Source organism: Mobula birostris, chromosome 2, assembly GCF_030028105.1.
Source record: "Mobula birostris isolate sMobBir1 chromosome 2, sMobBir1.hap1, whole genome shotgun sequence".
NCBI lineage: Eukaryota > Metazoa > Chordata > Chondrichthyes > Myliobatiformes > Myliobatidae > Mobula > Mobula birostris.
The window spans coordinates 226286135-226299992 of NC_092371.1; the positions used below are offsets into that span (position 1 = coordinate 226286135).

Here is a 13858-nt window from a genome sequence, read left to right on the forward strand (position 1 = left end):
AAGATAAAATACAATTGTGACAGGAAAGGATCTTTGGATAGTGAAAGGGAATATTATAGTATTTCCTTTGTCATATCACTGACATAATGTTGTACACATTCAAATGATATTAGACCAGGTATCCTAATGTAGTACCTACCAACATCTGCTGTAAAGTCGAACCATTCTTTGTGCTTGACTATAAGCAGTTTTCAAGGCTCCTCACAGCAAGCACAAATTGGATTGAAAGTCAACTAATTGGTGTAAACAATACAGTAACCATGAGCCTTTGATTAAGTACAGCCTTTTAAAAACAGCAAACAAATATGTATTTTTTCTTTAAGAAATTTTATTTATGAACAAGATAAATATACTGATCATCAAATCATTTTCCTTCATACAATTTAGTATGTCAAAACAACTCTAAACCTTCAGCAAGTCAACTCCTTGGATTAAAATGTGGATTATCCATATGACCAGTTTAACAGAAATATGCAGTCTATTTTTGTAAAAGCTGCATTATGCTGTAGGAAAGTACTTCATTTTCTCTCTTCCCCCCCCCCGCCCATCATAGTAAAGTACTATAAATGTACCAATGAAATATCATACTGAAACAAAATACCACATGTAGCACGATTTTAGCAAGGATCTTTTGTCTCTTCAAAATTTAGTATATTTTCTAGACTACATGCAGTTCAGTACTTTAAGATAGCATTGATTTTATCATATTCGTTAAATACAAAAAATATAATGTGTGCAGTTTCCTTTCAGCCTCTACTCTTCTTCAAAACAGTCTGCAAATTCAAAAGAGAAACATTCTTTCAGTGGTTCAGTATGTTTTATGATCTATCTTAAGCTTTGAACACAATGAACTGAGAGCAGGTTGTCATGCCTTAACTCAGAAGGTCACAACAAATATCTACAAGAATAAATTTTACGTAGTTGGAAAACCATCAAAGAAGAATTATAACTGCCTGGAATTGTGTATACAAGGTAGATGCACATTTTAAATCAGAAAAAAAAAACATTTTTATAAACATTGTTTTGTTTAACATCTTAAAACTAATCTACCAAAAATGATCTACCTGATTATCTTGAAAGGGAGATCAGAAGTGCAATTATTGTGATTCACAAATGAAAAACATTACTTCAGCTTAGATTTTCACATTTCCTCCATCACTTCCTAAAAAGGCATTCCTATCAAAGAATGTGCCTACATTTAAAATTTGATTAAGCTGGTGTTTCAACCCGGTGCTTTTGAGATTTATATCTGAATTGCCATCTTCAAGGCAAAAGGTTTAATAATTTCATTAATAACCTTGAGTATTCAGACAGACAAATAAATTCCAGTCCACCAGTAAAACAGTCAAACTCATTAGGCCTTGTACCACATTTAGTCCTATTTTCAAAAATACAAATTATGCATATTTAGGCAAAAGTGAAAATAAAGTTGCCTTGTGTTCTCTGTGCTTAGCCAGCAAATGAAAGCTCATACCTAGAGCATGCTCTGCCTTTGCTTTACTAATTCATCAAATACAATAGTCCCTGATAAGGTCTTTATTTATTCCATCCACAATTAAATAAATTCTATCATAAGGAGTCAAAAGGAAGATCAGCCGGATCACCTATTCAGCACTTCTGGATGAAGACAATTCCAAATATTTCAGCCTTGTTTTTAGCACTGTGAGAATGAACTGAACTAGACCGCATTTCCAGATTCAGATAAATCGCACAGACTCAATGCCATTCTAGGACAGGAATGCATCACTGCCACTATTACAACTATAGCAGCAGATGAGAGTAGTAGCAATTTACAACATACAACCTATATCATTCCCTCACTGGAACACATATTAATAAATGGCCTTTCAAGCTTCTTTGTCTAAAAGTACAAAATACCTCATCCAAATCCTGTAGCAAGCAAATACTTAAACAATCACTAAGAAATTTTGCCCAAGTTTCCTCCTCCACCCTATAGATAACACTATAAAAACATTTGTTAAGCAACATTTGAGATTGAGATATGTAATACATTCAAGAACAGATTACTAAAGTGACCAGATAGTACAGTATCCTGGTTGTATCCTAATTTGTGTCAAATCATCTATCATGATCCCACTGCTCTTGTATTCTATGTTTCAATGCTGCATATCTTAACTCATCCACCTGTTCTGTTAGTTTAAGGGATCTATAGACTTATACTTGAATGCCCCTCAATCTCTCAATGATACATGGCTCATTTATTGCATACTTTCTTACTTTATTTGCTTTTGCCACACACCGTTAGACTGAATGATTTGCTACTTTTTCACCCATCTAACTACTTCATTGATATCTTTCTAAAGACTATGGTTTTCTCATCCATATCAACAGCATGGCCAATGTTTCATCTTTTCCATTATCTAAGTATTGCTAATAAGAATACATTTTACTGATGACATTTAAAGATTCGTGAAAATTATAAAGTTGCACCACTAAAACAGATGTTCACTGGATTTTTAATATACACAATTTCTAAAAACAATAAAGATGACCACACTAATACTGAATATAATTTTTACCTTTGCCACATCTTGGATATGGTTTGGTTGAATGGCAGAACATTTTGCTTCAACAGCTTTAATCCTTGCCTCTTGCGCCAAACGTTGTAGGAACAAGAGACAGTTTAAATGGACCTACAATTCAAATAAAAGAATACTTCTTCTCAGCATCAGATATCATTATTTAACAGAACAGGGGCTGGAGGGGGAGAGGAGAAAGTAGAAACATTCTGTCCAGAACCAAGCAATTTCCATAGTCAGCACTACTGAAACAGTTGAATAAATTATCATTGTCGCTTTAGAGGCAATTAAGCATTATAAGAACCCTGAACAGATGATAGACTTGAATCAAACCAAGAAAGGGTAGAACTAGAGGGAAAGAAAGGATGAGCAGAACAACAAGTGTACAAGCTAAAATGGAAGACTTGAAAAATTCATGATGAAAAGGGATCACAGCAAAGAGGATAATAGGGCAAGACATACAAAACCAGAGGTATATTAGAATAATTATCTAGTTCAATTTACGTAACAGTAAAGAGGCTGGAAATTTTATTTTCATCTCAGCCTATTGACAATCACATGAACTCAATGCTAAATGTAATACACAACAGATACTTTTGAAATTAGACAAATTTACTGTATACAGAAGGCAATACTGAAGACATTTTTCTAATTCAACCTGCAAGACCACCAAAGCAATATTAATTTTGATTACGAGGCCCTGAAGTATAATAGTCAGAGCCTTTGAGCCGCGGCACCCAATAATCCCCAGATTTAATGTCTGAGTCTAATCACAGGACAATTTACAATGACCAATTAACATACCAACCGGTATGTCTTTGGAATGTGGAGCAAACCGGAGCACAGAGATGAAACCCACATGGTCACAGGGAGAATGTACAAATTCCTTACAGGCAGCGGCTGGAATTGAACCCAGGTCACTGGAACTGTAAAGCTTTGTTCTAACCACTATGCTACCGTCTGGAGCTTTTGATGAAACATCCTGAACAAGACTTCATTTTTGACGCTACGTAATACATACCAATATAGAGCCTTGAAACGGATAAGAACCAGACAAGACTTGACCATTTTTTACACTGATATAAACTCAAAGCAAATGCAGTAAGTAGGATAATTATACATACCATCAAGTGCTCTTTATGCATTTTTTTTTAAGAATACCACAGTTCTACTATCATTATTCTATCCATACACAAATTGAGATAATTTAAATCTCTGGGCGATTGGTGCAGTAATTTTTGCCATCTGAAATGATGGAAGCAACCTGAAAGATCTTAAATGTTCTTCTGTAAACAAGTTTCACAAAGTTTTTACTGCTTCTAACCATAGCAGAAAAGAAGACAATACTGAGATAAAAGAAATCAGTGAAACACATCGCCAAAGCTTTAAATTAAAATGAAATATGAGAAAACATTCAAGTAAATGATTAATTATCTCCACTTCACAAAAGGAAGCACAATCAACCAGCTTAAGAAAGTTTGCTGCAGTGTATCGTGGAAGACGTCCTGCCTCGTCCCTGTGCCGAAGACGCCGCGCCCCAGTGGCCTCAATGACTACAGACCAGTGGCATTGACCTCCCACATCATGAAGACCCTGGAGAGACTTGTTCTGGAGCTGCTCCGGCCTATGGTCAGGCCACACTTAGATCCCCTCCAGTTCGCCGACCAGCCCCGACTAGGAGTTGAGGATGCCATTGTCTTCCTGCTGAACCGTATCTACGCCCACCTGGACAAGCCAGCGAGCACTATGAGGGTCATGTTTTTTGACTTCTCCAGTGCATTCAACACCATCCGCCTTGCTCTGCTGGGGGAGAAGCTGACAGCGATGCAGGTGGATGCTTCATTGGTATCATGGACTCTTGATTACCTGACTGGCAGACCACAGTACGTGTGCTTGCAACACTGTGTCCGACAGAGTGATCAGCAGCACTGGGGCTCCACAGGGGAATGTCTTGTCTCCCTTTCTCTTCACCATTTACACCTCGGACTTCAACTACTGCACAGAGTCTTGTCATCTTCAGAAGTTTTCGGATGACTCTGCCATAGTTAGATGCATCAGCAAGGGAGATGAGGCTGAGTACAGGGCTACGGTAGGAAACTTTGTCACATGGTGTGAACAGAATTATCTGCAGCTTAATGTGAAAAAGACTAAGGAGCTGGTGGTGGACCTGAGGAGAGCTAAGGTACCGGTGACCCCTGTTTCCATCCAGGGGGTCAGTGTGGACATGGTGGAGGATTACAAATACCTGGGGATACGAATTGACGATAAACTGGACTGGTCAAAGAACACTGAGGCTGTCTACAAGAAGGGTCAGAGCCATCTCTATTTCCTGAGGAGACTGAGGTCCTTTAACATCTGCCGGACGATGCTGAGGATGTTCTACGAGTCTGTGATGGCCAGTGCTATCATGTTTGCTGTTGTGTGCTGGGGCAGCAGACACCAACAGAATCAACAAACTCATTCGTAAGGCCAGTGATGTTGTGGGGATGGAACTGGACTCTCTCACGGTGGTGTCTGAAAAGAGGATGCTGTCTAAGTTGCCATCTTGGTCAATGTCTCCCATCCACTACATAATGTACTGGGTGGGCACACGAGTACATTCAGCCAGAGACTCATTCCACCGAGATGCAGCACTGAGCGTCATAGGAAGTCATTCCTGCCTGTGGCCATCAAACTTTACAACTCCTCCCTTGGGGGGATCAGACATCCTGAGCCAATAGGCTGGTCCTGGACTTATTTCATAATTTACTGGCATAATTTACATATTACTATTTAACTATTTGCAGTTCTATTACTATTTATTATTTATGGAGCAACTGTAACGAAAACCAATTTCCCCCAGGATTAATAAAGTATGACTATGACTTAAGTGCTGGAATATCGACAATTCCTTTCCTCCCAATAGATGCTGTGTTCTTTCAGATCGTTTGCTGCTCCAGATTCCAGCATCTGCAGTCACCAGCATAAGTACGTACTATAAACGATTCCGAGCCTTTCACTCATCCTTTTGCTCTACTACAACTGTGTCTATTCCTGAAGCTGCTGGTTAGATGCATTAAGTCTCTAAGAACCCCTGGCTCTGTTAGTTTCACTCTAAATCTATTGGTCTGTTAGCTTTTGCTAATTTTGTTAAACTTGCTAAACCCGATCACCTCTTTAACACATGGCTGTTCTTTGTCTCTCACCTCTCACTGAATGTTAACGAAACCAAAGAGCTGATTATCAACTACAGGAGGAAGAAGCCAGAAATCCATGCAGCAGTCGTCATTAGGGGATCGGAGGTAGAGAGGGTCCATAACTGTAAACTCCTCAGTGTTATATCAGAGAATCTATCCTGAGATCAGCACATTAGTGCCAATAGAAAAGTGGCACACCAGCGCCTCTAATTTCTTAGAAGTTTGTGCAGATTCTGCCAAAACTTTGTCAAACTTCTACAGAAACACAATGGAGAGAGTATCCTAATTAGTTGCATCACACCCTGGTATGGAAACACCTTTGCCCAAAGCCTGCAGAAACTGGTGGCTAGCCCAGTCTGACACAGGCAAAGCCACCTCCCACCATTGAGTACATTTACATTAAGTGGTGCAACAACAAAGTAGCATCCATCATCAAGGACCCCACCATCTAGGCCATGCCCTCTTCGCACTATTACCATCAGGCACGAGGTACAGGAGCCTCAGGTCCCACACCACCAAATTCAGGAATGAACCTTACCACCAGGTTCCTGAACTGTTTTAAATAACTTCACTTACCACAACTCCAAACTGATTTCACAACCTACAGACTCACTTTCAAGGACTCTACAACTCATGTTCTCAATATTTATTTTTATTTGCATAATTTATCATTTCCTGCACATTGGTTGTTTGTCAACCTTTCTTTATGTATATGTATTTTAAAATGCTATTGTATTACTTTACTTTCCTGTAAATACCTACAAGAAAATGAATCAAGGCAGTATATGGTACCAGGTGCGCCGAGATGCAGCTCCTAAGGGACCACATTAGGGAACTGGAGCTGTAGTTCGATGACCTTTGTCTGGTCAGGGAGAGTGAGGAATTGATAGAGAGGAGTTACAGGCAGGCGGTCACACAGGGGCCACGGGGGGCAGACAAGTGGGTCATGGTTAGGAGGGGGAAGAGGAAGAGTCAGGTAATAGAGAGTACCCCGGTGGCTGTGCCCCTTGACAATAGGTACTCCTGTTTGAGTACTGTTGGGGGGGACAGCTTACTTGGGGGAAGCGACAATGGCCGTGCCTCTGGCACAGAGTCCGGCCCTGTAGCTCAGAAGAGTAGGGAAAGGAAGAGGAGGGCAGTAGTAATAGGGGACTCGATAGTAAGGGGGTCAGATAGGCGATTCTGTGGACGTAGTCCAGAGACCCGGATGGTAGTTTGTCTCCCTGGTGCCAGGGTCCGGGATATTTCTGATTGCGTCCAAGATATCCTGAAGTGGGAGGGTGAGGAGCCAGAGGTTGTGGTACATATAGGTACCAATGACATAGGTTGGAAAAGGAAGCCACTGATTTGTCCATGCTAGAATCTTTCCTGTAATACCAATGGGCTCGTAGCTGGTTAAGTAGCCTCATGTGTAGCACCTTATCAAAGGCCTTCTGAAAATCCAAGTACACAACATCAATTGAATCTCCTTTGTCTAACCTGCTTTATTTCTTCAAAGAATTCCAACAGATTTGTCAGGCAAACTTTTCCCGTGAGGAAACCATGCTGACTACAGCCTATTTTATCATGTGCTTCCAGGTACTTGAAACCACATCCTTAACAATTGACTCCAACATCCTCCCAACCACTGAGGTCAGACTAACTGAGGTGACATATACATTCAGACCTTTCAGTTTCCCAAGAACTTTCTCTCTAGTAATGGTAACTTCACACACTTCATGACCCTTGACACCTGGATCTTCCACCGTACTGTTAGGCTACGTCCACACTACCCCGGATAATTTTGAAATCGCCAGTTTCAAGTAAAAACGACAGACGTCCACACTAAGCGTTTTTCAAAATATCTCTGTCCACATTAGAACGGATATTTGGGCGCGTCTCCTCCTACTGGGCATGAGCAGTGCACACAGAAAACAGGCAAAGAGGAAACTGTATACTTGTTGCGCGTTTGTCCAGTTACAGAGCAGAAAAACTTAAAAGGAATTGCTCTTGGCTCTTGCGCAGGAGGACTTAAAACTGAAAAAAACACAAATACTGGAGCGTATGGAGGCAACCGACAGGGAGTTCACGGATAGTATGACCCGGCTGACGATGATCATTGAAAAACTGACTAACTCTGTTGCATTAATAAAGCACCTTGTAAAATGTATAAAACATGTCTGCATCAGTGTTATCTTGTACTTCAATACAATGTTACATTAGGCTGTTACACATCTATTGTCAGAGAAGTACTTGCATAAATAGGTTAACCACCTTCATACAAGCAAGGCCAGAAAACAGGGCAAAGTGAGTATACTTATTTATTCAGTAAGCTATGGGTCAAAGTACTTGGTGAGTACATTTCTAACTCTTCTGGTTAACTCTTCTGGCTTCAGTCTCGTTGCCTTCTGTTCTGAAATTGTTAGGTTCTGCAAAGCGCAGAATCAAATATCGCTGTGATGATTGTACGCTCTAGTATCAATTGTTTGGCGACCATAATAAGAAGAAAACAATGAAATGCTGCGCTGCCGCCATCTGTTCCGGCATGTCATGACAGCGGTTTTAAAAATCTCCAGTTATCCTGTCCACACTGCAATGGATATTAGGCGTTATCAGATTTATTCACTCTGGAGACAGTTTCTGAAAATCTCCATTTTCAGGGGATGAAAACGCCATTTTAGTGTGCACGGAGGGTCAAAATGAAGAGAAAAAGCTTCGTTTTCAAAATTATCCGGCGTAGTGTGGACATAGCCTTAGTGTCTTCCACAGTGAAGAACAATACAAAATACTTATTCAGTTCATCTGCCATTTTGTTGCCCCCCCCCCATTACTACTTCTCCTGCATCATTTTCCAGCAGCCCAATAGCTACTCGTCTCGCTTTTACACTACATGTATCTGAAGAAACTTTTGGTATCCTCTTTAATATTATTGGTTTACTTACTTTTGTATTCCGTTTTTACCTTCTTAATGACTTTTTAGTTGCTTCTATTGGTATTTAAAAGCTTCCCAATCTTCTAGCTTCCTACTAATTTTTTTGACTTCCCTTGTTAGCCATGGTTGTGTCATCTTGCCTTTAGAATACTTCTTCCTCTTTGGGATGTACATATCCTGGGCCTTCTGAATTGCTTCCAGAAATTCCAGCCATTGCTGCTCTGCTGTCATCCCTGCCAATGTTCTTTTCCAATTCTGGCCAACTCCTCTCTCATACCTCTGTAAGTTCTTTTACTCCACTGTAATACTGATACATCTGACTTTAGCTTCTCCTTCTCAAATTTCAGAGTGAATTTTATCATATTATGATCACTTGTCTCCAAGAGTTCTTTTACCTTAAGTTCTATATCAATTCTGGTTCATTGCAAAACACCCAATCCAAAATAGCTGATCCCGTGGTGGGCTCAATCACAAGCCGCTCTAAAAAGCCATCTCGTAGGCATTTTAGAATTCCCCCTCTTGGAATCATGCACAAACCCGAGTTTCCCAATCTACTTGCATATTGAAATCCCCCATGATTATTGTAACATTGCCCTTTTAGCATGCATTTTCTATCTCTCATTGTAATTTGTAGACCAAATCTTTACTGCTGTTTGGGGGTCCTTGTATAACTCTTTTAACCCTTGAAGTTCCTTAGCTCTATCAAGAACGAATCAACATCTTCCAACCCTGACACCCCTTTCCAATGCTATAATTTCATTCTTTTACCAACAGAGCCACACCACCCCCTCTGCCTTCCTGCCTATCCTTTTGATACATTAAGCTCTCAGCTATAATCTTCCTTCATCCATGATTCATTGATGCCTACAATATCATATTTGCCAATCTGTAACTGTGCGACAAGTTCATCAACCTTATTCTGTATGCTGCATTCACCTTTTTCAATTTTATCCACCTTTTACATTGCAAGTGATCCTGTTGACTGCAATTTTGCCCTATAATCAGCCTCTCCTTGCTTGGAGTCTCATTGCACATTGCCTCTGTTTGTAAACCAACTACCTCATCTTCTGCACGATCACTCCTGTTCCTATCCTTCTAACAAATTAGTTTAAACCCACCCAAACAACTCTAGGCCTTAAGCCTGGAGAATCTCACAGGCAGCTGCTCTGGTGTGCTAGAAATGATATACAAAATTGACAATTTCCCCTGAAGAACCATCCCTCGGAACTTTTAATTACCATCTCAGAACAAGTGTGAATCATAATTTTGAAATCAGAATCTCTCTGCTGGGCCGGCTGGTGGCACAATGACATTGGCGCCAGACCTGGGAGCGGAGGTTCCCAGGTTCGAAACTAGTCAGGACCGCCCCCGCGCACGCTTTCCATCCAAGCCGGGTTAAGTGTCGAGATCGCAACTCGACCTCGTAAAACAAAGAGAAAATACTGCGAAGGATGTCTGTGTGGGAGGTGGCACACCACACAATCTCTCTCTCTCTCACTCTGCGCCTTGGAAAAAACCATGAAAAATCCATCATCACAGATGCACGCAGACGCACAGTCTCGCATGCAAACACACGCCAAAAAAATCTCTGCTAATAACACAAGGTTGTGTTTAAGCAGTGGTCAAAATCCAAAGTGGCCATTGATATATAAAAAAATACAGAGCATCAATTTTTTTTTATAGTCAACTTTTGCCAACACTTCGAAAGGAAGTTAGTTCTCATAGGTGGTGGCATTCATAACTCACATGATTACACACCATAGGGTCAATGTCTGACCCAATTAAGTTTATGGACCAAAACCTGCTGCCTCAATTTTATTGCTGCTGTGGTTGGCATATTTGTCAGCCAATAATTTATACGGTGATGCTGAACTTCATTAAAATTTAACATAACTTTTTGTTTTTTACCACTCCAAATTTAATATGTATTTAACCAAATTGTTTTAAATTAAAATTCTACAATTAACTTTTTAAAATACTTCATAGATGGTTATCACAACACTTTACAGTACCAGCGACCTGGGTTCATTTCCCGCCGCTGTCTGTAAGGAGTTTGCACGTGGGTTTCCTTTGGGTGCTGTGCTTTCCTCCCAGTCCATAAACGTACTGGTTGAAAGGTTAACTGACCATTCTAAATTGTCCTGTGTTTAGGCTAGGATTAAATCAATGGATTTAATCCTCTGTAACTGGATCCTTGGCTTCCAAACTGGAAGACCACAAGCTGTGCTGATTGGAAATAACATCTCATTGACAATCACCACAGGGATGCGTGCTTAGCCCACTGCTCAACTTTCTCTATACCCACGACTGTGGCTCAAATGCCATCTATAAACTTACTTACGATAGAACCACTGTTGGCAGAATCTCAGATGGTGACGAGGGCATATAGGAGTAAGCTAGTTGAGTGGTGTCATTCAATACTCTGGGGTAACAACAACCTTTCACTCAAAGTTAGCAAGACCAAAGAGTTGATTGTGGACTTCAGAAAGGATAGGATGAGGGAACACAAACTAATCCTCATAGAGGGATCGGAAGTAGAGAAAGTGAGCAATTTCAAGTTCCTGCATGTCAATATCTCCAAGGACCTAACCTGGTCCAAGGACTTAATGTAGTTGTAAAGAAAGCAAGACAGTGCTATGCTCCATTAGGAGTTTGAAGAGATTTAGTTTGTCACCTAAAACACTCAAACTCCTACAGAAGTATCATGGAGAGCATTCTGACTGGCTGTGTCACCATTTAGTATGGGGTGGAGGTGCAACTGCACAAGATAGAAGTTGCAGAAAGTTGTAAAATTAGTCAGCTCCATCATGGGTACTACTGTCCATAGTATCCAAGGCATCTTCAAAGAGTGGTGCCTCAGGGAGGCAGTGTCTGTCCATCATTAAGGACTCCCATTACCCAGGACATGTCCTCTTCTCACTGTTACCATCAGGAAGGAGGTACGGAAGCCTGAAGCCACACACTCATTCAGGAACAACTTCTTCCCCTCTGCCATCCAATTTCTGAATGGACACTGAAGCCAAGAACACTGTCTCATGATTTTTTAAAAATTTGTTTTTGCACTACTTATTTAACTATTTAATAAACATATAGTGTATTTTTTTCCTATATCTATCACGTATTGCATTGTAGTGCTGCCCTAAAGTTAACAAATTTCACGACATTTGCTGGTGATATTAAACCCATTTCTGATTGTGGGAGGTACAGCTCAAAGGACCAGAAGAGCTTAACCCTCACTACATCTCAATTAATAAAAATAAATAATTCTTCAACAACAACAGCACAAGCTATCAGAAGATTATCAGTGAAGCATCCATCAACTAGTTGTTTTACTTTATGGTCCAGCCAAGGTAGAATCAGAATCAGGTTTATTATCACCGGCATGTGACGTGAAATTTGTTAACTTAGCAGCAGCAGTTTAATGTCATACATAATCTTGCAGAGAGAGAAAAAATAAAGTATAATAATAAAGTAAATCAATTACATATATTGAATAGATTAAAACACATACAATAACAGAAATACTGTATATTTTAAAAAGTGAGGTAGTGTCCAAAACTTCAATGTCCATTTCGGAATCAGATGGCAGAAGGGAAGAAGCTGTTCCTGAATCGCTCAGTGTGAGCCTTCAGACTTCTGTATCTCCCACCTGATGGTAACAGTGAGAAAAGGGCATGCCCTGGGTGCTGGAGGTCTTTAATAATGGATGCTGCCTTTCTGAGACACTGCTTCCTGAACATGCCCTGGGTACTTTGTAGACTGGTACCCAAGATGGAGCCGACGAGATTTACAACCCTCTGCAGCTTCTTTCAGCCCTGTGCAGTAGCCCCTCCATACCAGACAGTGATGCAGCCTGTCAGAATGCTCTCCATGGTACAATTGTATAAGTTTTTGTTGACATGCCAAATCTCTTCAAGCTCCTAATAAAGTATAGCCACTGCCTTGCCTTCTTTATATCTGCATCGATATGTTGGGACCAGGTTAGATCCTCAGAGATCTTGACACCCAGGAACTTGAAACTGCTCATTCTCTTCACTCCTGAGGATTAGTATGTGTTCCTTCGTTCTCACCCTTCCTGAAGTCCACAATCTTAATAGTCATTAGAATTAGCGTTAAAAGGCAAATGTAAATGTTATTGTAAAAGGCATTGTAATAGCACAACGGCCACCCATTACGTGATAGCAATATCATGTGATACAGTATGTCCTCAAAAGTATTACTAAGTTAGAACCATTTGTTTCCGTGAGGGAACAGACTTAGTCTTATAGACAGGGCATCCCACTAACACCGTAGGTTATCCCTCTGTACTGCACAGGGAGCACTTACAATGTTTTATTTTGCATTCTGGAGTAGAACTTGGATCATCTCCTCACTCCCCTCCTCACCTGCCCCCTCTCCTCCTCACCTCCGGACCTGTCTCCTTTGCCTTTTCCGCCAACCCCCAGGAGACTTTGCACCCTCCTCTTCCGCCATCCCGCAGGACGCTCTGACCCCTCTCCTGTCCTGTCCTGTCCTGTCCTCTCCCGACCCGCACGCCGCCCAGCCGCCCAGCCACCCCCCGGCCCCGCCGGCCTCACCATCACGTGGACATCCTTGCTGAGCCGGAGCTGCGGCTTGTGCCGCCGAAAGACGGCACGCAGACTCTCGCGGGGCACCGCGCGCTTCACCATCGCCGTCCGCCGCCTTCAAAATCCAGCGCCGACCTCCCACCGGGCGCGCGCTGCCAACGGCAGGGCACGTTCTGTGGCGTAACGCGCGAGCCGCCAACGGCAGGGCACGTTCTGTGACGTAACGCGCTCGCTTCTCCGGCTCCTGTCAGGCGCCTTTGTGCTAATCCTGTCGTCTGTCGGGTCAGGTCAAGTTCGCTGTCAATTAAATACATGCACGTATACCGCCAATATATCGTTTGTCGGTTAAATTCTTTACCTGTCCTCCATAAATTAACTGTGATAATTGTTATTTTGCAACGGCTCTGAAAAAAGCACCTCAAATGTTTCCTGCCGCTTATGTTGGATGCAATGTTACTCCAATTATACTGATATTTAATAATAGGAGACCTGCAATCATAAGTAATAATATGTTTGAACATAGAACAATGCAGCACAGTAATGCCCTTCGACCGCGATGTTGTGCTGACCCTTTATCCGACTCCAATGCCAATCTAACGCTTCCCTACCACATAGCCCTTCATTTGTCTTTCATCCGTGTGCCGATATGAGAGTCTCCTAAGT

The 13858-nt window shown here is 41.3% G+C and overlaps 1 protein-coding gene across 1 annotated transcript; it reads right to left on the bottom strand.

Annotated features, from left to right (window-relative positions):
* Positions 1-342: 342 nt before the first annotated feature.
* Positions 343-13367, bottom strand: cenpw (centromere protein W). Its single transcript, XM_072279134.1, has 3 exons — positions 13205-13367; positions 2541-2654; positions 343-773 (listed from the first exon to the last, which is right to left on the bottom strand). The coding sequence occupies exons 1-3, from the start codon at positions 13295-13297 to the stop codon at positions 747-749; spliced, it is 234 nt and encodes a 77-aa protein (XP_072135235.1). The 5' UTR covers positions 13298-13367; the 3' UTR covers positions 343-746.
* Between the last annotated feature and the right edge of the window lie 491 nt (positions 13368-13858).